The sequence below is a fragment of the Bipolaris maydis genome (genome assembly GCF_028858645.1).
Source record: "Bipolaris maydis strain C4 unplaced genomic scaffold PSV08scaffold_14, whole genome shotgun sequence".
NCBI classification, from domain to species: Eukaryota; Fungi; Ascomycota; class Dothideomycetes; order Pleosporales; family Pleosporaceae; genus Bipolaris; species Bipolaris maydis.
In genome coordinates, this window is record NW_027093870.1 from 1,332,527 (window position 1) to 1,357,637 (window position 25,111).

At 46.7% G+C, this 25,111-nt stretch overlaps 10 protein-coding genes across 10 annotated transcripts; 5 read left to right on the forward strand and 5 right to left on the reverse strand.

The window, feature by feature from the left end:
• Positions 1-1,911: 1,911 nt before the first annotated feature.
• PSV08DRAFT_330734 (uncharacterized protein) lies at positions 1,912-3,115 on the forward strand. The gene has a single exon (XM_014218851.1). The coding sequence runs from the start codon at positions 2,013-2,015 to the stop codon at positions 2,967-2,969; it is 957 nt and encodes a 318-aa protein (XP_014074326.1). The 5' UTR covers positions 1,912-2,012; the 3' UTR covers positions 2,970-3,115.
• Positions 3,116-3,512: 397 nt separating this feature from the next.
• Positions 3,513-4,571, reverse strand: PSV08DRAFT_380858 (uncharacterized protein; the record flags this gene model as incomplete). The annotated part of the gene is made up of 5 exons (XM_066093392.1): positions 3,513-3,824; positions 3,886-4,051; positions 4,101-4,347; positions 4,435-4,469; positions 4,531-4,571. 5 exons carry the CDS (start codon positions 4,569-4,571, stop codon positions 3,513-3,515), a joined length of 801 nt encoding a protein of 266 aa, XP_065948246.1.
• Positions 4,572-4,684: 113 nt separating this feature from the next.
• Positions 4,685-5,591, reverse strand: PSV08DRAFT_251310 (uncharacterized protein; the record flags this gene model as incomplete). Its single annotated transcript, XM_066092441.1, has 4 exons — positions 4,685-4,947; positions 4,993-5,128; positions 5,239-5,420; positions 5,468-5,591. 4 exons carry the CDS (start codon positions 5,589-5,591, stop codon positions 4,685-4,687), a joined length of 705 nt encoding a protein of 234 aa, XP_065948247.1.
• Positions 5,592-6,940: 1,349 nt separating this feature from the next.
• Positions 6,941-7,600, forward strand: PSV08DRAFT_355776 (Alpha/Beta hydrolase protein; the record flags this gene model as incomplete). The annotated part of the gene is made up of 1 exon (XM_014218853.1): positions 6,941-7,600. The coding sequence occupies one exon, from the start codon at positions 6,941-6,943 to the stop codon at positions 7,598-7,600; it is 660 nt and encodes a 219-aa protein (XP_014074328.1).
• Positions 7,601-9,291: 1,691 nt separating this feature from the next.
• PSV08DRAFT_187242 (Alpha/Beta hydrolase protein) lies at positions 9,292-10,676 on the forward strand (the record flags this gene model as incomplete). Its single annotated transcript, XM_066091967.1, has 4 exons — positions 9,292-9,936; positions 9,992-10,192; positions 10,323-10,481; positions 10,533-10,676. 4 exons carry the CDS (start codon positions 9,292-9,294, stop codon positions 10,674-10,676), a joined length of 1,149 nt encoding a protein of 382 aa, XP_065948248.1.
• A 256-nt stretch (positions 10,677-10,932) lies between these two features.
• PSV08DRAFT_251313 (cytochrome b5) lies at positions 10,933-11,594 on the reverse strand (the record flags this gene model as incomplete). Its single annotated transcript, XM_066092442.1, has 3 exons — positions 10,933-11,241; positions 11,298-11,392; positions 11,510-11,594. The coding sequence occupies 3 exons, from the start codon at positions 11,592-11,594 to the stop codon at positions 10,933-10,935; spliced, it is 489 nt and encodes a 162-aa protein (XP_065948249.1).
• A 406-nt stretch (positions 11,595-12,000) lies between these two features.
• On the forward strand, positions 12,001-13,671 carry PSV08DRAFT_187873 (cytochrome P450; the record flags this gene model as incomplete). The annotated part of the gene is made up of 3 exons (XM_066091969.1): positions 12,001-12,818; positions 13,001-13,081; positions 13,359-13,671. Coding segments are annotated over 3 exons (1,212 nt in total), but the record flags the coding sequence as incomplete, so codon positions are not given.
• A 1,288-nt stretch (positions 13,672-14,959) lies between these two features.
• PSV08DRAFT_209295 (uncharacterized protein) lies at positions 14,960-16,429 on the forward strand. Its single transcript, XM_014218856.2, has 3 exons — positions 14,960-15,456; positions 15,507-15,641; positions 15,692-16,429. The coding sequence occupies exons 1-3, from the start codon at positions 15,005-15,007 to the stop codon at positions 16,176-16,178; spliced, it is 1,074 nt and encodes a 357-aa protein (XP_014074331.1). The 5' UTR covers positions 14,960-15,004; the 3' UTR covers positions 16,179-16,429.
• Positions 16,430-18,792: 2,363 nt separating this feature from the next.
• PSV08DRAFT_404953 (uncharacterized protein) lies at positions 18,793-19,775 on the reverse strand (the record flags this gene model as incomplete). The annotated part of the gene is made up of 1 exon (XM_014218857.2): positions 18,793-19,775. One exon carries the CDS (start codon positions 19,773-19,775, stop codon positions 19,011-19,013), a length of 765 nt encoding a protein of 254 aa, XP_014074332.2. The 3' UTR covers positions 18,793-19,010.
• Positions 19,776-20,187: 412 nt separating this feature from the next.
• On the reverse strand, positions 20,188-21,696 carry PSV08DRAFT_365566 (uncharacterized protein). Its single transcript, XM_014218858.2, has 7 exons — positions 21,458-21,696; positions 21,372-21,408; positions 21,254-21,321; positions 20,964-21,205; positions 20,776-20,913; positions 20,605-20,723; positions 20,188-20,557 (listed from the first exon to the last, which is right to left on the reverse strand). Exons 1-7 carry the CDS (start codon positions 21,653-21,655, stop codon positions 20,202-20,204), a joined length of 1,158 nt encoding a protein of 385 aa, XP_014074333.1. The 5' UTR covers positions 21,656-21,696; the 3' UTR covers positions 20,188-20,201.
• Between the last annotated feature and the right edge of the window lie 3,415 nt (positions 21,697-25,111).

The window sequence follows — 25,111 nt, forward strand, 5'->3', positions numbered from 1 at the left end:
GACTTTAGTCCCCATTTCCCTCGAGGGTCCGCCTTTTCCATTGGTGGTGTTCGCTGGGGCTCTGTTAAGACTGGGACCGTTCGCTGGCTACACATGCCAATTAATGCCGCATTGACGATCACCACATCATCCCTTGTAGTTTTGGATACGTTGACGAAAGATGTGAAGCTACTCTTCCAAGTAAACATGTATACTACACAGAAGTGCGAGTGGTAGAAAAAGCCAAGGCCAAGGCCTGCAGATCCAGTGCGTTGGCTGATTGCCCATTACACGTTTACAGGCTAGGGCAGAGAAAAAGAGTTATATTATTGCGTTGATTATATTGATGCATCGTTGAAACAAATATTCGCTCTCCCATGGTTCGCCGGCCACGTCATGCGGGGACCCGAGGAGTTTCGTATTACAGCCACTCCTGACGAAGCTGGGTCTGGTGTTGTCGTAAGTAAGATGCACGACGTCTGTGGTCGAGCACAGTCCAGATCTACTACTATATCCGTTGTCGGATATATGTCGCATACGCGATTCTTTCGAGCAAAGAGGCAGCTACTTCGGGAAATCCTACTCGATACTACCGCCTGTCTGGATTGGCGGGGTACACGCTGCGCGACGTCACGACAATGCAGGCAGAGATGTAACAGTGGATGTGTTGTTCGATCCTTGGGTCGGAGGTGGAGACTTGATGCAGCGTGAGAACATTTCACAAATATCGAACTATTTTCGTAGTAGTACTGCATCAGGCAAGCTTCGTATTACAAGCTAGATAGCTCCAGACACGAGTGGTCGTAGTCGTGGTCTGGCCAGGGAACTAAATTGTGTCTTCTAGACACATGAACAGCCGGTCAATGTGGTTGTTTTTGAACCTTTCCATGAATACAGTCAGCACTGATACGATAGTCTGGATACTATGACTCTGTAAGGTGTGCCATAGGGACAGTGTCAACATGACGGCGCTGACAAGAAAACTTAGAAAGGAGAAGACGGGACACGAGCAGAACGAGGCATGGTGGGTCTGCGAGCATCAACGAACCCCGCTATCCTAGCTTTGGTTCTCGTCAGCAGCTAGATGATCCGCTAGTCGTACCTTGCACAGCCACCTCGCCGTTATTCGCTCATTTTTCATCAATGCGCCCACATACATGTCACTGTGGCACAATGCCCTTGGAACCACCCACATGCCCTGGGCTACAGCTTCCGATCCAGTAACCCCGCATGCATGTTGCCTGGTTGCTGCGACAAAAATCATGGCATTGGATGGAAAGCTCTGTTGTTTTGATTCGGCGATGCTCTAGTTAAGCTCACACGCAAGTGTACTCGGTTAGTACCGATCGACGCTGCTAGTGGTGCAGTCTTCAGACAAGATGGTCAAGATCAGATGTGAATACGTAATGGCACGTGCCTGGACGCAGCGTGAGCAGTACGTGGTTGGTGGCGCTAGGCCGCATTTGCAACATGGAAAAGCCATGTTTTTGCGCTTGGAAACAGAGTAGCATAGGCACGGCAGCTCAGTGTTCGCTTTGAGGTGCTCGGTCGAGGTACGTGGGACTGGGGCTGTAAAAAAAGTGTGTAGCTCGTCAATAGTACGAAGGTCATGTACGTAAATAGCGTCCCATTCGGTATGCCCGCTGTTGGCGACACTCTGGAATGCTACCCTGAGAGCTGAAGGCGGCTAGCTGAGGATGGCATGACGCACGATTTCTATTTTGGGCTGTGCAGCACAGACGCTGATTGGCTCACCGCCTGACCATCACGTGGCGAACCCCAAAGCGGGTAACTATGGGCTACGAGCGCCAAGTCAGGTCGGGCCGCATCACCAGCCTCGTATTACGCTTTTAGACTTTGTGGTAATACGAATGTCCAAAAGTATAAAGCAGACTGGGCAGGCCCGCTTGTCATCCTCCATCACCAGTCTGCTCCATATTACCACCATCTAATTACAACTACTCTCGTTTCTTCGAAGCATTTCGATACCCTTCGCTTATTGTCTCAACTTCAGCATATCCGCAACCCTCACCATGCGCTACTCTTTCTTTGCTCTGGCCGCAGCCGGCGTCCTTGCCTCGGCCCAGTCTACAATTCCTCTCGGGGAGAATTGTACTCCAGGCGGTACTCCGTGTGCCGGCGGTGCCAACTGCTATGCCACCAACTCGATGCTCCAGCCCCGATGCGGAAACTTCCAATCATCATGCACCAGCGACGCGCAATGTGCATTCAATACCTGTAATGGTGGCTTGTGCAATGGCCCCAAGCCTTCTTCTGCACCAGTCCCTTCTTCCACTCCACCGGCTACAACTCCCATTCCCCTGGGCGAGCAGTGCACTCCAGGTGGCACCCCATGTGCTAATGGTGCCAATTGCTACGCTACCAACTCGATGCTTCAGCCACGATGCGGAAACTTCCAGTCTTCTTGCACCAGCGATGCCCAATGTGCATACAACACCTGCAACGGCGGCTTCTGCAGTGGCCCAAAGGCTTCTTCCTCAACCCCACCGACCGTCACAAGCTCAGCTGCGCCCGGATGGAGCCCTGCCCCATCACCGACGATTAGTGCGCCCGCTGGATCTCTTGCTCTGGGCGCTGAGTGCAATCCCTATGTCACCCCTAGCCAGTGTATGGCGGGTGTGGAGTGCTGGGCCAGCAACGCCGGTTTGATCGCGAAATGTGGTAACTTCAACGCCGCATGCAAGACCGATGCGCAGTGCGCCTACAACACTTGCAACAACGGCATTTGCAACGGTCTTCGTATGTCTTCCTCTGGTCTGCCTGTGGCTTCTTCCACCCCAGTCCCAGGAACCCTGAGTGTCCAGCCTACTCCTTCTTCCGGCTCGAGTGGAAACGGTACCGTGCACCCATCTCACACTCCCTCCACCACTTCGTCCGGCACCCCAGAGTTCACTGGCGCCGCATCAGCTGAGAAAGTAGCGGGCGGCATTTTCGCTATTGTCTTTGGTGCCATCGCCATGGGCTTGTAAGGTTGTGAACATGTCTAGCCATGAACTAATGATGGATTGATGGGACAGAATAATGTTTGTTTTTTGCGCTCATGCCGATCTCTTCTTACTGTTTTCAGCGTGTACATACATATAGACTAATAATGCACATAATCAATATCCTTGAAAAAAAAACCCTTCGAACCGTTGATCGTCACTTTCCAGAATGATTAGGTTTACCGAAGCTTTCAGATCACAATTTATCACACACCGCCTTTTCTGTCAAAAGATGAGACACAAAACAGCATGGTCGTAGGTAGCTCTTCTAGTATCATTACGTCACACACACTTCACGCTGTGACTAAGTCTTTATATCAAATACACCCAAATCTAGATTGTATCGGCATCTTTCACGTTAGATGTGATCTGGACATCGGTCACCGTTATCGACTTTGTTCTTTGTACCTTTGAAATTTACAGTTCTTGTACTTAACGCCAGTATCGATCGTTGTAAGATACGACGAGGTAAGAGTAAACAGCATTTGAGTCATTGTATTCTTCTATCGCGTCCAGTAAGCTATACAATCAAAGTCTCGAAAGTCGTGCAGTATCAGATTTCGTCTCGCCTCTCAAAGCCTCAATATACTGATCACTAATCGTTCGCTTTTGCTCATCCGGAATGTACGCCCATTCACTTCGCTCGACGATCTCTTTTTCTCTCCATGCTGCCATCTCGTTTCCTAGCCACTCGACACTAGGATCCGCCGTTTCGCCAACAGCCTCCGTCGGGATGAGATGGCCTACACCCTGGACCGTCACCTCGGCTACCCAGCCCTTGGCTGCACCGCCGCTTCCGCCGATGCCCACACCCGTCGACTCGACCTTGTCAGCAGTCGGCTCGCACGCCGAGCCCAGGGTATGCATGTGCATCGAATGTTGGCCGGAGGAAAGTGAAGACTTCCTGGTGCTTTGTTGTAGTGAGCGTGACAGTGTCGGCAGAGGCGTCTTCATGCGTCACGTGAGCTTCAGTTCCGGCCACTTGGATGTGGCGTGGGTACACAGCCGTGGGTAGATTGCGCAAGCCGTACTGCAGCCACCGCTGCAACACGCGCTCATCCCATTTGCTATAATACTTATTCTTGCGAAAGTCTTCGGTCGCAGCGGAAACGGGACGGCCACTCATCGCGTCGAGGGGCCGAAGCGAGCGCAGGCGTGCAGTAGCCCGCCGCAAACACGTGCCGGTGAATGATGGGGTCAATGAGGATCAGAGTCTCTAGTACGAGGCGTGGCTGGAGGAGTGCGAGGCTAACGAGGATAGGGCCACGCGCGCTGTGGCCAATGCCAACAATAGGGCGTATTATTTGGTCGCGAAATGTGTTGACCATGTGGAGGAGATCCCGGGCATGATTGAATACGCAGGCTGCCTGTTTGTATCAGTATGCTGGTCTGGACTGTTCTGTTCCGTCTTTCCCTGAGGGCTGAGGGACAAAGGCATGGGGCTAATTACGCTCATTTCCCAGCTTGTATTTATCGAGTACGCCACTGGCTCCTTGGTTTGCCACGTCTGCAATTCAGACGCTACGAATAGAGACCCCCCCTGGACTTCAACCGGCCATGCATGTCAGCCCAAAGCGGTTCGAGCATTCCAAGTCTTCGTCGAACTAAGCTGTGTAGAAAGTGGTTATAGCTAAATCAAGGTCCTGAAATCCTGCTCTAGGAGCACAGCGGATTAGGTACTCAATCTTCCCTTCTATTATTTACTCAAACGTTGCATCACCATCAGTCAATAGTGCGTCTTCGCCCATTGAGCCAGGTGAGTCACTCGCACGCTCAGTCCCATGCCATTTGTCCACAGTCTTGCGACCCTGAACATGGTCCCGGGAGAATTGAAAAGGCTCAATGGGCGAGTTGATGTGTATGTCGTTGAGCATTCTGACATCGGGGTTGGTGTATTGAGTAGGGGATTCTGGACTCATAGGGTCGCGATGCGTCTCGTTTCTTGGCTGGGAATTCTCTTCAACTGTCCATCTCAGCATGGATAGAAAAAAAAGTTGGGAACACGCACTTTGCATTGAAACAGGGAGCACGTCGACTACTTGCGTGCCCAGATGAGCGTAGAAGTCTTTGTTCTGTTCATTGCCATGTTCTTGCGTATGGCAATACCACATGTTATCGATGGTCTTATCTGATGTAACAAGTGCCTTCTGAATTTATAAAAAGCTGACTTTTGGGAGTAGACAGCGGCGGGCTTTTCTCCGGTGTAATGAAAGTCAACATCTCGAGTTTGGTAATGCATTGAGATGTGCCATACCTTTCCCAATTCTTTACTCAATGCGTCAAGATTACTATCCATGCTTGAATGAATATCTCCAGCGGTGTGCGGCAAGATTGCTTGATTGCAAGTTACTGTTCCTTCATCCTTTAGCGCCAGCAATCTGGCTTGCGTTGCCGCCTGTTGCTCCAAGTCCTCGATCCTTCGCTTGACATTTCGACCTGAAACCTTATCAGCCTAATGCGAGCGATTTCTGTGACACACGTACGATAATTTCGCTGCGCTAAACGGTTCTGAGCTCTTTTCTTCTCGATAATCTCATTCATGCTCTTCCAATCATCTTGCGACGGGACGCCATCAGGCCCTACTCCAGACGCTATTTGGTGGGCCATGGAGGATCTGCGCGGCCCGTAATCAGGAATGCAACGTCCCGGCTTGCAGTCACGTCATGCATCACCAAAATTACCACATGTAATTAGTACCAATCATCTTGCACGAAGATTTGCATGGCATCTCTGTCTTTATAGCTCCTGTTATGCTGGGCGCTTCCGTCCCCCGATATATTGAATGCCGTTCGATTGCCGTCCATTGATCGTCTTGGGTGCCTGATATCAAACTGCATGTCGCACTGATGAGCGGTCATACTATTGCGGACTTAGCATAGGGTTCAATGAACCCTCGGCCGCATTGACCCGAAACTGAAAGCTACCAGTGACTTGAAGCCAAGACACACGGTCAGAAGAAGAGTATCCTCGTTACTTGTGATATGCACTTAGCGAAAGATCTAATCACCTATAGCGTGCACGAATCTTAAGTGATTATACAAAAAGATTGTCCTACCTTAGATGTCTTGCCTGCGATTTGCAAAGTTATATCTACACAGGCATACAAGAGTACGGTGAACATCTTACGATTGAGGTTTCTTCAATGGAAAATATATGCTATGTTGAAATGAGACGCTGGACTGTTTGGACCTCGTGAGCTACGTATGAGCTTATCTAAATACAGATAAGCTGCAGTAGCTGAGTGGAGTTGTCTTTGGGTATATATGAGCGATGACGTGTTGTTTGCACCTACTTGGCTATGTGGCCTTGATAAGCTTCTACTTGATGGAACGGATCTGTTGAAACCTCATGCAGTGTATAAGCACAGCCTCCACTATACAATGCGTGCACTTGTGTCTAGAGTTTGGTCTCCGTACCCAATCGAACAACTCTAACCCGGGCTATGATAACGGCTTCGGCATAATCCTCGAACGTAAATACCTCTCTCACTGACACCATATTTAGTGGATCACCTTACAACGTCTGAGCATTCAAATCCCAAAAATTGTCAACAGTAGTCATTTTAAATCAAAGTATGCCGTTATGTGGGATGGGTGCTCTTGTCATTTTCCTGTCGAAGTAGCCGCCGTAAAGAACAAAAGGGAGGCTCGAGGCAACGACTACATAGGCAAGACACGGAATTATCCTCGCTGCACATTGATAAGTTTGATCGGAAATCTTTTACGACCTCCAGGTCTCTGACATGTATCTTTTATGACTCTTCCTCCATAACAACAGAGCGGTCGAACCCCAGCTCCTCTCTTCTGTTGCTCCATGGCTATCCAGATTCGGCAGGAATATAGTCCCAAGTTGTGCCAAAGCTGCTATCCTCTGGCTACCACATCCTCATACCAGATCTCCTTGGCTATGGCGACACTGCCAAGCCTGAAGACCCAACAGCATACAGCTCAAAGTCCATGGCTTTCGATCTGGCCGAGATACTCGCCGCAGAAGGCATTACGCATACCATCGTCATTGGTCACGACTGGGGCTCATTCCTGGGGCAGCGTCTATACTTTTGGGCCCCTGAGCGTGTCGCTGGCCTTGTCATGCTGAATGTCGCATACTTTCCGCGCTTGGATCGCGATTTTGACTTTGACCAATTTAACGCCACTGCTGAGCGCGCCACGGGTCTTCAACGTTGGAGCTACTGGGGGTTTTATGCCTCTGAAGCTGCATCTGCTATCTGCTCTGCTCACTTAGATAGCTTGTGGTATGTAATTCACTCATTACGCGAAGAACTCCGCAGCAGCCTCTACTCCACCAAAGGCGCACTCCAGAGCTTTCTTGAGGACGACGAGAAAAGCCTTCACTGCGATTATCAGCTCGCGGGAAAGAATCTGAAAAGAGAGTGGCTCTTACGGATGGAGAAGAATGGATTTGAAGGGCCATTGTGCTGGTATAAGGCCATAGTAGGCGGTATCACTCCAGCTACTGAGAGTGAGCTCGATCCTGATCTTCTGGTTGTCAAAGTGCCAGCCCTGTTCATTGGTCCTAGTAAAGATCAGCTTTGTTTCACCAGTGCCATCAGAGCACCTTGGGCACAAGGGTTCTTACCTGATTTGCAGATCAAGTAACTGGACTGTTTCCATCGGCCTATGCTTGAAAACCCTGAAGAATTGGCCTTGTCCATCAAACATTGATTGATCGAGAAATTTGTTTAGAAAGTCTAGTGGCTGGATCTGCGCCGAAGCTGACTCAGGCTCTGTGAATCCAGCAAGGAATGTATCAAACTACACCAGAAGTTCATGAATACAAAACCATCAGTAATGCTAATATCTTGTGCTAGTAAGCCTCTCTGATTTCAATTTCATCTTGCCTTCTTCACCTATGGGTTGCAACACGTGCGCAAAGTTACATTTTATTCACCAAACAACGTAGCCTTCAGAATCTTGATCATACATTACTATTTCTTATGCAATTTTTAATTTTGTACAATGTATACCACCCTTCTACATGCGTAAGGTCAAGGCTTTTCGCCAAGAAAAGTGTGCCATTGTGTGATTTGACTACAACTATTCCCAAGACTCAATCATCGTGGATCTTCGCTACTGCAGAATGGTTGCCTCACAGCCCGTCACCATAAACTGCCTCATAGAAAACGCTGTAGAGAATTGTTACGATGTTACATATCTCGAAGACAGCGATCATCAGGTGTATGATTGCTTCGTTGAAATCTCCAATGTCTTCTGGATCGTCTCATATGCGCGCCGCCATGAGTACTCACACTTGTCAAGACGTGCGGATTCTAGACCGCAGTACAGCGAAACAATACGTACTCTTACCTTGGGTAAAATTTGTGCAAATGATTAGATCTTTAAGCTCATTGAAACTTCATTTCAACTCTATCATCGAAGACGACATTTTCCCCTACCTGCTTCCAGGGATCCCGTTTTATAGTACCAGTTACGCAAGAGCTATTACTCTCCTATAGCTGGAGAACGGACTCATTGAGAGATAGACAAAATTCCGATCAGCCTTCAAAACTTTTGAGAGAACAGTGAATGAGACACGTCGGCGCGTGTGATATGAGTTTGTGGCCGGGCTTAGCGCCCGAAAGCATCTGCAGCCTTCATGTCAACCGGCCTTGAATCGAAACATCATTTGAAGGTTCCGTGGTTGAAGCCCTATTTACATAATTCAATCTCATATCCTTCAACTTCACATCTCTTAGGAACTTTCGAATACCTCCCTCTGACTTCAAAGGACCTGCGCGAAATCGTGATTTTGTGCTTGCTAACCTGGAAGGTCAAACCAGCATCTATGCGCAGCTCGAATGGACGAATTTCCGCTTTGAATAACTCTCGATCTTTGAATCTGTCTAATATCGAGAAAGATCGAAGATTGCATGGCGCAATAGCGCAGAATAATGGCGCTAGTTCTAAATTCCCGAACTCTGGTCTGACGTACGTCTTTCCCCTAATCAATTTTATGTGACTGCTTTTGTCCCGTTGTTCTTCCGCGTTTGTATTTAGTAACATATGGTAAACTTAGCAAATGAGCAAGGTAGATCCTCATCGACTAATATAAACGGCCCGATGAGAGCATACCATTCTCTCTGTATGAGCTGGATTATTTTTCTAGACCAATCGTAGCCGTAAACAGCGCCATTTCTCGCTTGAATAAGATTCATCCATCGTTCGAGCTTAGAGCGTGGTTCACAAAGAAGTCATTATTTCATCTCATCATTCACGGAGCATATAAGCGAGCTTTGGATTCACGCGATGAAAATCTTGAAATAGCAAAAGTCATAACAACACTTGCCGTCATGAATATCCTCAGAAGTTTCTGGGCCCTCAGAGTCTCATTCTACCACTCCGACCATTCTATATCTTTGACAAATCGCTCGAATCATTTAGTCACGCTACCAGACTTATGCAAGGATTCGACACCACCGTATCAACCCAGCATCATAGCCTTCAATGGACACCTTCAAACTATATGGACAGCTTTAAGGCGTACCGGGGTCTTTGTGCGCGACAAACGCAAAATGTTCAAGTCAGAGGATGATCTATACCCGGGGACCTTCGCTGTTGACTTTGTCAGCCAGGACGAAAGTGAAACAATGGAAGAAGACTCCTCATTGCCTCCACATATCACATACTACGGAGACCATAGTGCACCCTTTGGCTCATTCGACAGCAAGACAATGGTGATCGCATTACATGGAGTCGCTGGTGTTTCTCATGAGCGATGTATTAAGCATGTCCTGGCGCCACTGGTCGCTAGTGGATGGGAGGCATGCGTCGTTGTATCGCGTGGTTGTGGCGGCACTGATCTGACAAGTCCGCTGTTATACAATGCACGATCGACATGGGACCTGAAGCAAACGGTGGCGTTCTTGCGGAATAGGTACCCCAATCGGCCGCTTTACGCCATCGGTTTCTCGATTGGGGCAAATATTCTAGTAAATGTGAGTTTCCCTGCCTTCACATGGGTCTCATGAAGGACTAAATATTAATCAAAAGTGGGAAGTTTGGTATCTTGGCGAGGAGGGCGAGAGATGTGGCATCAGGGCCGCTGTGGTATGCTCAAACCCGTTGAACTTGGAGGTCGTTGTCAACGCACTCCGACGAAGCTGGATGGGCCTCAATATCTACTCAAACGCCCTAGGAAACGGAATGAAGCAGACTTTTCAGCAGCAAGTGATAAAATTAACTATCGCACGAGTGACTGGAATCTAACATTGAATGCAGACATGCTCAAATGGTCTTGAGAAATAGTAGGATTGCTGCTGCCGCGGTCGAAAAGATTCAGTACTCTTTTGACTTCGATACGTATTCACACAGTTGCCCTGAGGACGTTAGGAAGATAACTAAGCTGATCAACAAAAGTGTTGTTCAGCTACCTATGTGGGGCTACCCAACGACTGGGACGTACTATAGAGATGCATCATCGGTTGATGCTGTACTTGCAGTGAAGGTGCCTCTCTTTGCTCTCAACGCAGAAGACGATCCGGTAAGTTGGCCATCCATCTCTATTGTATGAGTCGCTAGAGAAAACTTTGAGATTTCTCACTATGAAGCCCTGCCTTTTGAAGAGTTTTGCATTAACCCATACACTGTGCTCTGCACAACCTCTTCCGGCGGTCATCTTGGCTGGTATGAATCAGAAGACCAACGATGGTTCACCAAACCGGTATGCGTCCTTTAAGTACCTCAAAACTATTAACGGAAATTGAAGCGGGATGAAGTATTATTTAACATTACAATCAGGTTGTCACGTTTCTGGAGGCTCTACATCGTGAAATTGACTGGAGTAAAGATACAAAGCTGGCTCCGAACGTTTCGCTAGCAACCCAGTCTTTTGAGTACAACCCAATCCGTCGCAAAATACAACCCGCCAACACAGTGCACCGTTCTATTCAGGCTAAGTTTCCCATGACTCTTCAAGACTTTTGGTGGTACTCTTAGCTAGCTAGGTTTGATTTAATATAGCCTGCATAATCTTCAACCGCTTGGTGACGGGGTGTGACTACAATGACAATGTTTACTGATACAGCAAGTGGTATAGAAACTCCAATAACCACGAAGAATGCAAGTATGGGTGCCACCGCAACCAATCTTAGTGCTACCGGAGCTGTGATAGATACCACGAGGAACAACTTGGCTCGGTCTCTTGTGCTTTTACCACCACGACTCCGCTCAAGCTGTGATTTAGTCTCCTGGATCGGTGATGCTTCTGTTGGTCTCTGGGTTGTAGATGCAGCCTTCGGTTGCTATTGATTATACAAAATCAGTTTGCATCTTGCTAGTAGGAAGATGAAGCCCTTACCAGCGATGGGACTTTTCCGACGATGAGTTCTTTCATAATTGTCGTAACCTCCTCGGAGTGGGCAGCGTCCTCGAAAGCTTCTGTGGCATCTTTTCCTGCAAACGCACGAAGAACCTCTTTTCACTCAGGATGCTCTTCTATGAAATTCGAGACATTGTATACTATATCAAGATCGGGTTTCTTTCGGGCAGATGGGTAGCAAAGGGACTGACCATATCCACGAATACAGGCCCATAGGTCCTTTCCTTGGCTATGATTCGCCACCTCACCCTGAGAGAGCTCTTTAACTACTACCATGCTGGAATGATTGTAAAACAATATCTCAGAATTTCTAAAACTGATACGATGGATGTTCGCCCAAACCATGTCCCTGTTTTTATCGTGAGCAGTGTCGGATAGCTGGTGTGAAGCTATTAGTAGGTAATGACTAAGTGACTACATGCCTTTCCGAACTAATCTGAGTAATCATACGTCCGTTTCCCTTCTTCCTCATCCTTGTCTCAGGCTGCATTAGGAATTCTGGCGAGACATGAGGCGATCGCGCTAATGCTGCCCCGAAGGTTTTGAGTACTTATACTTGTGACATATCCTTTAGGAACCGAATTGATTGGTCTCACAATATCTTTATACAGCGATTTTGTGTGCCCCAACCGGCTAAATGGCGACCATCAATGTTTGTCTATGAGAATTCAGCGGGGGCTTGAACCAATCCTTTCAGCTTGGCCAGTACAAAACATTTGAAGCATTACACGCTACGATCCTGGCCAGATTTAATATTCTGGTAAATAAAGGCAATATCTCTCCGATGATTTCTCAGTCAACTCAAGCTGATGAATACGTAGGCAATGTAACTCTCTACCAGAATCGCAGGAAGGTGCAACTGTTAGAAGAAATCACCGATGGCCCTGTAAGTGTCCTCATCGGCGATCGTAGAATTAGAGACCCCCAGGGCCCAAGAAGTGTTCCTTTCTTCCAGAATTACTTCGACATCTACCCCGATTACATTGGCAACTATCGCCGGTTATTTGACACTTACGGAGGTGTGATCAAAGTTCACAACATTAGACGAACTTATTACTTAACCAACAATCCCGAAGTAGCTAAATTGGCCTTTCGAGCTAGTGAATATTTCACCAACGCACCAACATCTCCAAGCCATCCCTTGGACCGAATACAAGATCCCACGGCACTATTCCTCTGCGACACAGAATCCCCCGCTTGGAAAGAAGCCCATAAGTTTCTTCCTCCAAGCATGTCGCCGAAGGCAATGAAACACCACCTGCCCAACATAATAGATGCCGGATCTTCTTCCTTCAAAGTCCTTGATCAAACTGAGAATCTCGGTCACGCCTTCAATGTCTTCAAATATACAAGTAGACTAGCTGCGCAGGTTTCTGCAAAGCTGGTATTAGGTGTTGATTTGAATCATTTCGAATCTTTAGACACTCCAGTACACCGCATGATGGAACTTGTTGAACGCGCGGTGAAGTTAAATACTCGCCTTCAGGTGCGAGGCAAGCTGTAATCTTATCCACTATTCGGCACCCATTCCTTTTATACATGTTTTTTTCCAGGGCTCGTTATAAATAAGGACCGTCCCTGTGTGCCGAAAAGCCCTATGTGCCAAAAACAACCAATCGGATCGCGACGTTTAGAGGGAAGTCATGATCCCTGCGATCCGATTGGTTGTTTTCAGCACATAGTAGGGTTTTTCGGCACGCAGGGACGGATCCGGCGCTCCTCCGACAGAGCTTGAAGGAGGCCTACGGAAGTCGCTCCCAAAAGTTATCGCCAGACCGGAGGAGCTCAGTTAGAAGTTCTTGCTAGCGTTTTGTTAAGCGGAATCGACGACAATGTTGTGCGTTTTACTAACGCCCTCTCGCTATAAGTATTAGTTACAGCGACACTATTAACTACTAGGTAAAGAGGATCTAAAGTATATAGAAGTAACAAGCTTTAAGTTATAGCGTAAGTCTAACTAGGCAAAGACTTGGTAGTACTACGGTGATATTACGGGCACCCCTATTAGCACCAACTTCTAACCGAGCTCCTCCGGCCTAGCGATAACTTTTGGGAGCGACTTCCGTACACCTACATCGATCAGTCAATCCTAGAATGGACCCGCAAGGAAGCGACGAGATTACCCTTTCAAGCTGCAGCTACTAGTTCAAATTGTCTTGTGGATTACCTGCTTCGCGCTACGGATGGTTCCGGGAAGACAATAACAAGCCGATACATACGAGGCAACATTTTGGTGCCTATGGGACAGTGCGACGGACTATCTAAAGGACAGCGCGACGGACTATCTAAAGGACAGCGCGACGGACTATCTAAAGGACAGACGATAGCTTGGTTGCTGGAATTTGGCATGTAGTTCTTGTGTGTCTAGCAGGAGGCTTCAACAGAAGCTACGGGATCGACTATACTGCGTAGAGAATTAGCAAAACATTGATTACTTGCACCCTTTCAATTGTAAAAGTCCAGTCGCATGGGGCTGAGTTTTTGACAACCAGCTTCACAATGTTTTGGATTGCGTACGAGGCAGGGCGCAGCCCCTTGCAACACACTACTATCTACATAGTATACCCTGTTTAGTTCTTAGAAGCCCCAGTGAACATGAAACAGTGGTACAGGGAAACCACGACAGTTGTCAAGATATTTGAAGGGGCAAAAGTTATGCGTCACCCATATATGCAGGGGAGCCCTGCTTAGTGTGGCGCTATCGATGCTTATCTCCGCTAGGATTCGAGCTGGATTTGTAACCGATCTCGTACTGTAATCAAAGCCGCTTCTGCCTTCCCTTCTTTCTCCATCTACTTACGTTCTTCTTGTTTCATCTTCTTTTCTTTCTCTGTTTCTTGTTCTCTTTATTTTTGTTTACAACTTTTGAAAGAGACATAGAAAAGAGGTACAACATGTAAACAGAAAAAGGCTTGAGATAAGAAAATGAATGAGGAGAAGAGAACAGAGGCAGAAAAGAAGGGGGATTGTAAAAGGGAAGTGTTTTTTCTCTTTTTTCCCCTTCCTTGCCAATGAAACAAGATGTGATTTTGGACGGAGCCTGTACTAAATAGGGGGCCTACCTATCTTGGCAGTAGATAAATAACAGTCACTAATACGCATATACTTTCCTAACGAAGCATAGTGATCGATGCTACTTACGATATTACGCAATTCTCGGAACCACGTTTTATACGAGGCTGCCGAGGTTTCCCCGAGATCCAAGATTGCTTTCTTATGCAGATAGATCAGTAGTTCTACTTGGACTTATGCTGAAGTTTTCCATATCTTATACTCTACGATAATGCTCTTGTTAATTTTTGATGTTCCTTGGGTAAAGAGAAATCACCTGCCTATTGTGTTGAATACTTGCGTCAAAATAGTTCGTATTTCTCTTGAAGAATGACGTGCTTAATAGCTACTAAGGTACGTAATCAGTTGTGCACGATTATCAAGGTGTTCGGCTATATTCCTGCGCGAATAAATGTTTTGTCGAAAGGGGCCGATTTCAAAGAGATCCAATCTAACTGATAGTGATAACCTTATACTAACCTTCTTGTAGCACTAGTAGCGAATTAGTACCCCACTAACTGACATTAGGATGGGTTGACATAACCACAGGGTTCTTGTATAAGACCTCCAGTCTTTCGAACGTTTGTCGGGTACCTGCATTCCTATTCCAACTATACGGAATATCATCAGCCATCATGCGCGTCATACTTTCCAATCTGGCACTCTTTGCCTGTGTCTCTCTAGCCGCCCCTGCCCCAAACGCCGCAACGTCCACGAAAGAAACGCGTAGCCTCGACGAAATCTATGAGGCAGCTGTTGCTGAAGGTGGCATTGTCACTCTTTTTCAGGGCGGTGACGAAAAGTCTCAGGCAAACGCCCTGAAGAGTGCCTTTGAGACACGATTTCCTAAAATGACTCTGAATGTCACAGTCGACCTTTCCAAATACCACGATACAAACATAAATTTGCAACTCGCAAACGACAACGTATACGTGGACAGCGTCATCCTTCAGACGCTTCATGATTTCCCCCGCTGGAAGAAGGAAGGCGCTCTGATGAATTATGCGCCATTGAACTTCGACAAAGTTTATCCTCAGTTCAAGGATGCAGATGCAGCCTACAGTGGACTGTTTATTATTTCTTGGGGGTATGACACACCATGAACTGTATGTCAATATCACTACTAAACAAATACAGTATCGCTGCCAACCCGAACAAAACGAGCGCAGTACCCACTGCATACGAAGATTTCATCAAACCCGAGTTCAAGGATAAGCTCGTTCTGACTTATCCTAACGATGACGACGCGGTCTTGTTCCAGTTTGACACCATGTAAGTTCTTATCTCGCTTCATATATGCGGTTTATTAATTGAATTTCTAGCTTGGAAAAACTAGGCATGGAATGGTTCGACGCCCTTGTTGCCAACAACCCCCGCTGGGTACGCGGCACACAAACCCCAGCAACGATTCTCAAAATGGCAAACAGCACCAGCGTAGCAACATTTACTGTCAGCTATGGATTCACGAATAGCACGGGAGCGTCATATGCACTACCCACTGATGCCAAATTCGTCTCTTGGCCTCAGACTGGCGCCATCCTGAAAAAGGCACCGCATCCAGAAGGCGCAAAGTTGCTCCATAGCTTCATGCTCAGCGATGACTACCAGAAGGCTAGAGCTGGGTGGAGCGTTCGCGAGGACATTCCGGCGGCCAATGGCCATCATAAAATTCTTGAGGAGCCTAACACGGATGCAACGGCATTTGCCAAGTTTATGGCAGACCGTGCGAATGTCGAGAGAGCTAGGTTCTTCTACGAATCTAGACTTGGTACCGCGCAAGGTCTCAGCCCGCTCATTGACGGTATTTGAGCATATGCTTGCAGTGGCAATGATGATCGCTGTAGGAAGTTGGGGGTAAAAATGTAAATAGGATATTGATGTGTATATTCTGTTCCACGATTTTAGGCTGTGCTTCTCTAGTCTCTACGCCGTAACTAGGGCGAAACGGCTAAATGCGTTGGTCTATGCGATCATTAGGAGTTATAGAAAGCAGTTTACTATAGACCTTATCTGGGAGTAGCAATATGTGCAAGAACGAATTTACAAAAAGAAAATGAGCACAACGCGTGTTATAATAGAAACTATCGCTCCAGTGATACATGGACGCAAGGACGCGTCTAGGTTGATGTCTTGGTATATCTGGTCTTTAGCCCTGAAGAGTTAACTAGCTTCCAAGAAAGTTGAAGTGTCTGGTTTGATGGTCATCTCGTAGTTGCGGGTTGCTTTTGTAGTAAGATTCCAAACCTATGGGCGATGAGATACTTGAGGGGTTTGAAGAGTAAGGTTCCATAGGTTTTTAAGCCTTGAATAGAAGTTATCCGCGCCATGCTGTCTATACATCCTTCTAAAAGACTAGGTGTTATACAGGTGTCGGAAACAGACTAACTTACAACTACTCAATCTCTGCCCTGACGTTCAAGATGTATTTGAGAACATACATGGTGCAGACCCCCCCCCCCCCCCCCCCCCCCTCTTTCTCTTTTATCTGCTTTTGGAGAAGGAAAGCCTCGTCTAGCAAAGCAAAATTCTCTGAAAATCAGAGGCCATTGTTCCTGTTCTGCACCACACACTGCTACAACACCATACAATATCCTAACTAGAATACCAACCATGCCCCGCGAATTGAACACATACTGATATAAATACACATTATGGTTATAAAATTCAAACTGATGAATCAAGAGTTGGCGCAGCTGTTAGATGACCCCGACCAATGATGGATCGCGAAGGAGGTTGAATAAAGTACATCACGAGTGGCCCAGGCAGCAAATAGATTTGGAGGTACATCGATATTTAGTGAGACATAAAGCCGCCCAGGCTACAGCCAGCTTGGTCAATAATGGCCCTGCGATACTTGAGCCAGCACACGCCTGATGATTTGATGGAGAAATAGTTCCTGAACCGCAACCACCTCTACGACGTTGAGAGAGCGTTAATTAAAACTAACTTGTGAGCATTCTCGACTTCCCAGGACAGATTTAGCAAGGACTTAGCTGGATAGATATGCTAAGACACCAAATGAGCTGGGGGTAACAGCAAAGATACTTTTCGCGCGCATTCAGTCAATTGTCAATTGTCTTCAAAACGCTTAAAAGGATACAAAATACCGCCTTTTAGAGGATCTTGTATTCTACTATAACAGTGTCGGAGGCACATTAAGGCTGGTATCGAAATATCCGGATGTTGAAGGAAGGAAGCGAGTCATCCCAACAACATTTGTATCAGCTGATGCAGACATCACAAGATGCCAGGAGACATCCAGAACCCGGCCATCCATTCAACATCGCATTAGAACTTTTATCCTCGCTTCTTGAGTATTATACCATAAATTAGTTGTAGAAGATCTTGTCTTCATGTGACTAGATCTTCTTCGGATCGCGACCAGATCCACTAGGTTACGACGCTGCACAACCATTTATGATCATTTTCGATTACAGGCACCTTAAAAAATTGAACGAGTACTCCACTGGTGCTATTTAGTACGATGCTGAAGCTCTGAAAACCAAATATCAGTACCCCTCGTAATACATAAGAAAGGAAGGTTTTACCCTGCATTCGACTAATTCAGCTTGGTCTCTAGAAAGGCCTTGAGGAAGCGATTAGCACCAAAAAGAGCATTGCCTGATGACGGCACTGTTTGCGTCAAACGCCTAAAGAGGAAGGCTTCGTCATTACATAACTGAAGGATAGGTAAACGATTTGCAGAATCAATCCACGCCTTTTAAGGTTTTCCCTTGACCTTGGCCAAAAAGAAGATGAAATCGAGGTAATTAAGATATCTTAGTGTTTCAGTGGGGTGTTTTTCAAGTGCTCAGCGGCGGTTGATTATAGATTTAGAATCACGAATCATCGTCGTTACGGTTGTAACCCTTCCACATTCAATTTCTCCATAATTGAAATAGCTTCAAGGAATTCTACTACCTTTTCAGACGGTTCTACTTATGTAGACAGTATAGAAGTTCGCGATAGCTGCCATTATCGCAGTGGTCAGTAGGTAAATATATACATCAAACGTAGTGGTGAGGCGAACCAGAGTTTTTGTCTCGATTATCCGGAATTAGATCAGGCTAGAGCTACATGTTTCCTGGACAGTGTTTAGTGAAGTATTTCTAAGCTGAATGTCAATAGATACCGCTACTAGTGACGCTGGAAGATAGAGAGTGTCTATGATAGAAAGCCTCTTTATAGCCTTGAAATTATCACCCATGGACTAGGCAACGTATTCCAGTGGACGATACATTTGAGCGATTCTGACAACACCGACGTCTTTCGCTGTGTGCTAGCTCCTTGTTTGCATCGAAACGCGCTGCTCTCAACACAGTCGTATTTAGGCTTTATAGATGGTGAGAATAGAATTCCAGTAGCTATAGAATTACAATCAGTCATTGTTAATTAGCCGAGTACATATATGAGAACGTTTTGATGAATGAGGAGTAGAGTTATCATATTAGGCGGGCATATGGCATCCGCAATGATGACGGGGTACTCATAGAATTTGCAGTTTAGGATGTTGAGCACAACACCATGGTATAGATAAACAAGATTCAGCTCTTTTTACACGACCAGCAAACAAGTAGCTGTACTAGTATGACGTTGCTCAACAGAGCACGCTTTCCATGGGTAGACCCACTCTAGTAGCCGCTATTTTTCTTGAACCGGTACCTCAATAAAATCCCACACAATGTCCTCAGAGCTCCAATCCATAATCTTGATCTTCTGTTTAGTCCCACTCTTGGATTGGTCCGCAAATACGCCCAAGGGGCGAAGATGGTCGTCGTGACGCACTAGCAGAACGTACCCACCTTCTGGGCGCATTCGGGGAAATATACGTTCGTTGTTTCGATGATGAGGAAATCTGCAGAACAGAATTCCATGTTCTTGGTAACCAAGACAATGTGCCGAAGCTGGATCCTTAAACCCTAACCAACCTTTCTCCTCAACGCACCGCCACCTGAAAGTGCCAAGCCCTCCTATCTTATCCATTACGACCTCGCCGTCTAAGAATGTGATGACTTGTCCATTTTTCCGAGATCGAATGATGAAAGCTCTCCCAGGCCATGGGATAGACGATTGTAGAATTTCATTTCTCGAAGCGTTCTGTGTGGTATCTTCGGAAGATGCAGAAGGGGTGGGAATGTGCCACGTTTCAGACCCAACAAAGGAGTGAGCTGTAGGCTGACCGTGCGCCATGTTTTCGAACACTGGCTTCAATGATCGTTCGCGATATATAGGGATTACGGTATTCAGAAGAAGGCTAAACCAGCGATGTCCTTTTGAAGGATTGTCGACAAAAGACGTGTCGCCTTGGCGGGCAGCCGAGGCGCAATCGTCATTGGTGCTAATGCCCCGCCCGCCCGAAGTGGGGCGGCGAATCGACGAGTATTCGTCAGATTTGTTCAACGTCATCTCGCGCTTGTCATCGTAAGGTTGCGGTGCAGGCGCCTCGCACTAGGTTTGTTCGCCTAAGAACACTTTAGAAGACTTCTACGATAAGCAACTCAACGATAAGCTAAAATGTTTCTGAACAAGTCTAACACTTAAGCTGGAGCTACCAGTATCATTATCCGTCATACAAATAGTACTACTGCTAAAGATTGTAATCATAATTAGTAAAATGGTTACTTGGCTGTCCTAGGCTATGCAGCCTAAAAAGAGACGGCATATCTCACAGCGGTATGTTGAACTGAATTGTTTGTATATATGTATGACACCCCGAGAGTAAACCATCTTATGTCTCTATTTCAGAGTATGAAGATTCACATGTATATGGTTTTCTTCAAGTGCTACAGAGTTCGACACTATCCTGGAGGTACTTCGGCCATATTAACTATTTCAAATCCTATCCGTGATTTTAGTAGGTCTGATTACAAGATTTTCCTCGCTGTTTGTATTGGTATTATGATTAACGTCGTCAATTTGTTGCTCCAAATCCGTTTTCACGTGGATAGTTCGTGGTGGTCCCGTGTAAGAATCGGATACCACATTTCCACTGCGATAATGCAATTCAACCTCATCTGGAATAGTGCCAATACTGCCTTTACCCTTGAGTTTGACGAATGATGAAGAGTCCTTGGGTGTATCCTTTGTTCCTCCGTACGTGCTCTTGCGGCTGCCGTATAGGGTTGCAAATCTAGGAATAACTTTGACGACTAGCGGTTTCAAAGCGGGTGCACAAGCACAAACGATACCTAAGATCTTAATTGCTGTTTATGTATGGTTGAGGATTTCAGCTCACCTAGATTTACCTCGATAGCACTCCAATAGGCTGGCGCAGTTCCATAGAAAGTAGAGTCTTCGGGGTGTTTTGCGAGCTCGATGAAACCATGCAATCGGGCAATAGAGATCACGCAAACACTTTGCCGTAGCAGTTAGCATTGTTATGTATACATAAAAGAAGTTAACTTACCACCAGCCAAGGGTTAGGATGCACATGAGGGCGACCCGTTGCTTTCGTGAAATCTGAAGTTGCCATATCGGTCGTATAGGGAGGGCTGCAATGAGAATGTCGGTAACAATGTTCATAGCAGCACCTGCGAAGGAGAAGCTGAAGACTGATTAAACCACGTTTTTGGTTATTTTGAAAGTAATACTCACGCATTTGAATTGATGCAGGTTGCATTTTTCTTTTTACTGATATCCCAGAACGCAGATACAGGGATGCAGGAGAAAATCAGAACAAGCGACGCACTAATACCAGTTGCTAGGCAAATGGCTCCGACAATGTAAATAGGTATTCTCATTGATGAGAAGGTGAATATACGACGGTATTGTAGAAGTATCGATAGTTTTGTGAGGGTGAGGGCGTTGGCGTACGCCAAAATGCTTCCATACAAGTACTTGACATTGTCAAATCGTGGTCATTATATGTTGATAATATGTCGTACCTTCAATGTGGTTTCTATCTGTGGTAGTGTCAAGAACATCATATGTTTCGAACCCCCATGTTTAGCTCCTTTACCTATTCAGTATACGGAGCAACTGCTACTAGAGATTGGATTGTACCTTCTATTTGCAATACAGCCATGGCAATAACATGCGCCTGAATACGTCAGTGATATGTAATTGAGCTGCCATGTGCAGAGTCGTACAAATGATACCATGATGCAGTAGTCTTCGAGACCAATGTTACGGATGATGATTAAACGCGCATAGATTCGTAGGCAAACCAAAATACAGCCGATCGCAGTAAAGACGGAGACGATAGAGATGAGCAGAGGGCCACCGTCCTCCCTTTGCAATGCAGCGAGCTGCTCTGGGGTCAACAGTGGTGATGAAGAGCTGACCATCTTGGGAGCACTGCACTGGTCGATTTGATTGTCGATGCAGCAGGGCTGGGTCGACGCAATTATTAAGTTCTGCACAAGAGAAAAAACTCAAAACTTATCAAAAGTAGTATAGTAGGATCTAAAGAACCCTGGAATACTCCTTTGACATGCATAGCGATCGGCTGGTTGCAAATACAATCCGAAAGTTTATTAACCGTCCGCCGTGCCCCAAGCGATTTGCTGGCTGTAGTTCTGGGTAAAAGACATGGTTCCCTTGCATGGTTCCAGTATCCGATAGGCTAACCGTCTCAAGACGGAGCATGGGAATCCCGACATCCGAGTTGAGTGCCGCCACCATCAAGCGGAACTATAGCGGGAACCTGAAGCTCTTGCACTTGGATACATTGTCTGGAATGAAGCACACACTACTTCGGCCATGATGATGCAGAGGTGTAGGTTGCACAATACCAGTTCTTATAGCAAGTTATATAATGTGAACGCGTCGGTCTACTCGACACAGATGGTCAAATTTCTTGTTTGTGACGGTGGGAAGTGAATGAAGTGAATGAAGTGAATGAAGTGAATGAAGTGAATGAAGTGAATGAAGTGAATGAAGTGAATGAAGTGAATGAAGTGAATGAAGTGAATGAAGTGAATGAAGTGAATGAAGTGCGATAGGGTCAGGTGAAGCCTGTAGCAGGCCTAAAAGGATTGTCGCGCAAGGAACGGTGCATGCGAGACAAGACAGGGGTGTGTGTGTGTGTGTGTGTGTGTGTGTGTACCCGGAAGTGGTTCTTAGTGTCCGCGGCCTCATGTGGAGAGATAATCCGGGGAACAACACGGGCTTGGGCTCCTGTGCCGGGAGTGGATATAGCGATCTAGGCTAAATCCTTTGCAATCCTAACGTTCCAGGATACGGAAATGCCTCACGAATGTGGCTGTTACCTGAAACCTTATCACTACTCAATGTGCATTTACTCAACAAAAGCTTCGTGGAGTACTCTCCGCAGCACGAGCCTCAAGTTTGGGCTACAATCAAGTTAGTAGGGTGGCAGGGTCAACCCATTGTAGCAATCATATTTTGCGTCGCATTAGCGGTACGTACGTGGCGGAACGAATTCTGACAAGTGCCGAGTTCTAATGAGCCCTAGTGCAGCCAACTTCTAGGCCCCCAATAGGATGCGATTCTAGGGACTGAGCCGTAGATTAGGATTGAGCTAGACCGGGAGCCTCTAGTAATTCCTGGGGCTTTGCACCTTTCATTGGCTGCCACACTATGATGGCGCACTTCGCCACCTTTCAGGCACAAGTGATGAAGGCACTCAAATGCATCCTTGCGGCATATTAAGGTTTACCGAACTGTCTGTGCTTGATGCAAGCTGTCGCATCATCCGGATGTACATTTCGCGACAGTTTGCATTGCGCACACAGACCAATATAGCAAAGTAGACGCAATGTATAGGATGGACAAAAAGGCACAAAAGCCAGGCGTGCTGAATGAAATATCGTTATCCTAACGAATGTTTGTGTAGCCTTTCCACCGCAATCATCAGCTACTTTGACATCTGCTGTGCTTCACTACGTACGACTAATCGGTTTGAGAACGTCATAGCGCATCTTGAATGGAAGTACTATTCGACCTCTACTCTTCGACGTTTCAATTTTACTGATAAGAGAAAGAGTTGCTGCAAAACAAGGAATGAATGGCAGCTATGTATGCAACCGCCGTCTGTTCTATTTTGGAGTGGGCTCTGAGGCACAAAAAGCCGATCACTTGCCTAGGGCAATTCCGTTTTTTTACCGATAAGGGGCTATCTGAAATAGCACCCACATTTTCACATCGGTTGCACAGTGACAGGCTATGGTCTCAGATAGACCAGGCTCGGAAGCCCGGGTGGCCTAAATCCAATCGCTAAACGGGCTGGCGGAGCTAAACGGATTAAGGGTGCGCGAGGGTACCATAGTCCAGCAAGAATAGATGGAACGATCACAGCCTAGAGTAAAAGTATTTGAGAAAAATAGGTGCCGCATGCATGGCTGAAACATACGACCCAGGAGATAAAGTGTTTGTGCTGGACGACCCGTTGCAGAAAAAGAGCGGCCGCATTGAGACTATTGAGATGAACGTACGAATTAGAAAAGCGTTTTGATCTACCGGACTATGGACCCTACTAAAAGGTCTCTTGACGCAGTCTCTACATTTCCAATTCCATGATCTAAGATAATATCATACCCAGCAGTAATTTCGAAAATCTAATTGGGGACGGGGCAAACATGGCTGAAACTCTGAGCTATATAGGCCTTTGGGAGCTGACTAGATTGCTGCAAAATAGGCACAACTAAAGTATCACGGGGTTTTGTGACTATCATGGAGCTTCACCCCACACTCAAAAGATATGCCAGCCTTCCACTTCAGGATGATGCAGATAGAGAGGAAACCCGCCAAGCAGCTGTCCCTGGAATCGCAAAGTACAAAGCAATGAGCGAATTGCACAGTAGTTGCTTTCCATCCAATAACCTGCTCTACATACAACAATAAAGTTTGCATGAGGACGAGCACTCAGCAGCAGCAGCAGCAGCCATGAATGCTTGATGCATAGCCTTGGTTGAACTTCATGGCATAATTGCAACCTCCAGATTCAAGTCTGACACGTTATGCCGCGTCAGAAATTTCGTCATGTATCAGATCATCTTCAGAGATACTTCAATTTGCAGACCAGTGGGCTTGCGAGAAGACTAGTGTATTCAGGAGGGCCGTTAACCATAGTCATCACCTAAATCATGTGAAAGATCAGTGCTGATCCGTTGCAACGGATTGCTCCAACAGACTTAGCGCTAGGTTTTCAAGGGGGGCTAATTTGGGTGCGCTTGCTTGCGTAGGTCTATAATGTTTGATGTATAGTATGATTAGTCGAGTATCTTAAGTCTATATGGCTGCCGGGAGGGAGGTGGGGATCGATAAGGAGGGTTGAGAATACGGAGGGGAGGTTGAGCCGCCTGTCTGGGAAAGGCCCGACTCGGATTCCTCCAAGCCTCCCCCACACGGGCCAAAACGTTGCCTGATACTGGTTGACAGCGTAAGTAGGGGCAGTGGGGCGGTGGCAAACCTCGGGATTATGTAAGCTATATGGTTTCAATACATTATGTGCCTACCTTGAGTAGCAATCATAGCCTCGCATCGGCTCCGCATACTATCATCACAGAGCTTTTGATTCACCCGACGTTTGACCGAACAAAACTCCCTACTCGCCCCACTGCCCCTCCTTACGTTGTCAACCAAGTACTTAGGCCCTCGCTGCGCAAGCAACTCCGTTTCCCCCGATTTGAATTGCCACCAAGTGGGGCACTGTCAACGAATCACGTGCACGGCTTCAACCGGGGCTGTGAAGGACGAACCACAATGAATGAACTTCAAGACCTCGGAAAAATTCGGATCTTCTACGTCGCGATGCTGGCGCATTATCAAAATGAGCACAA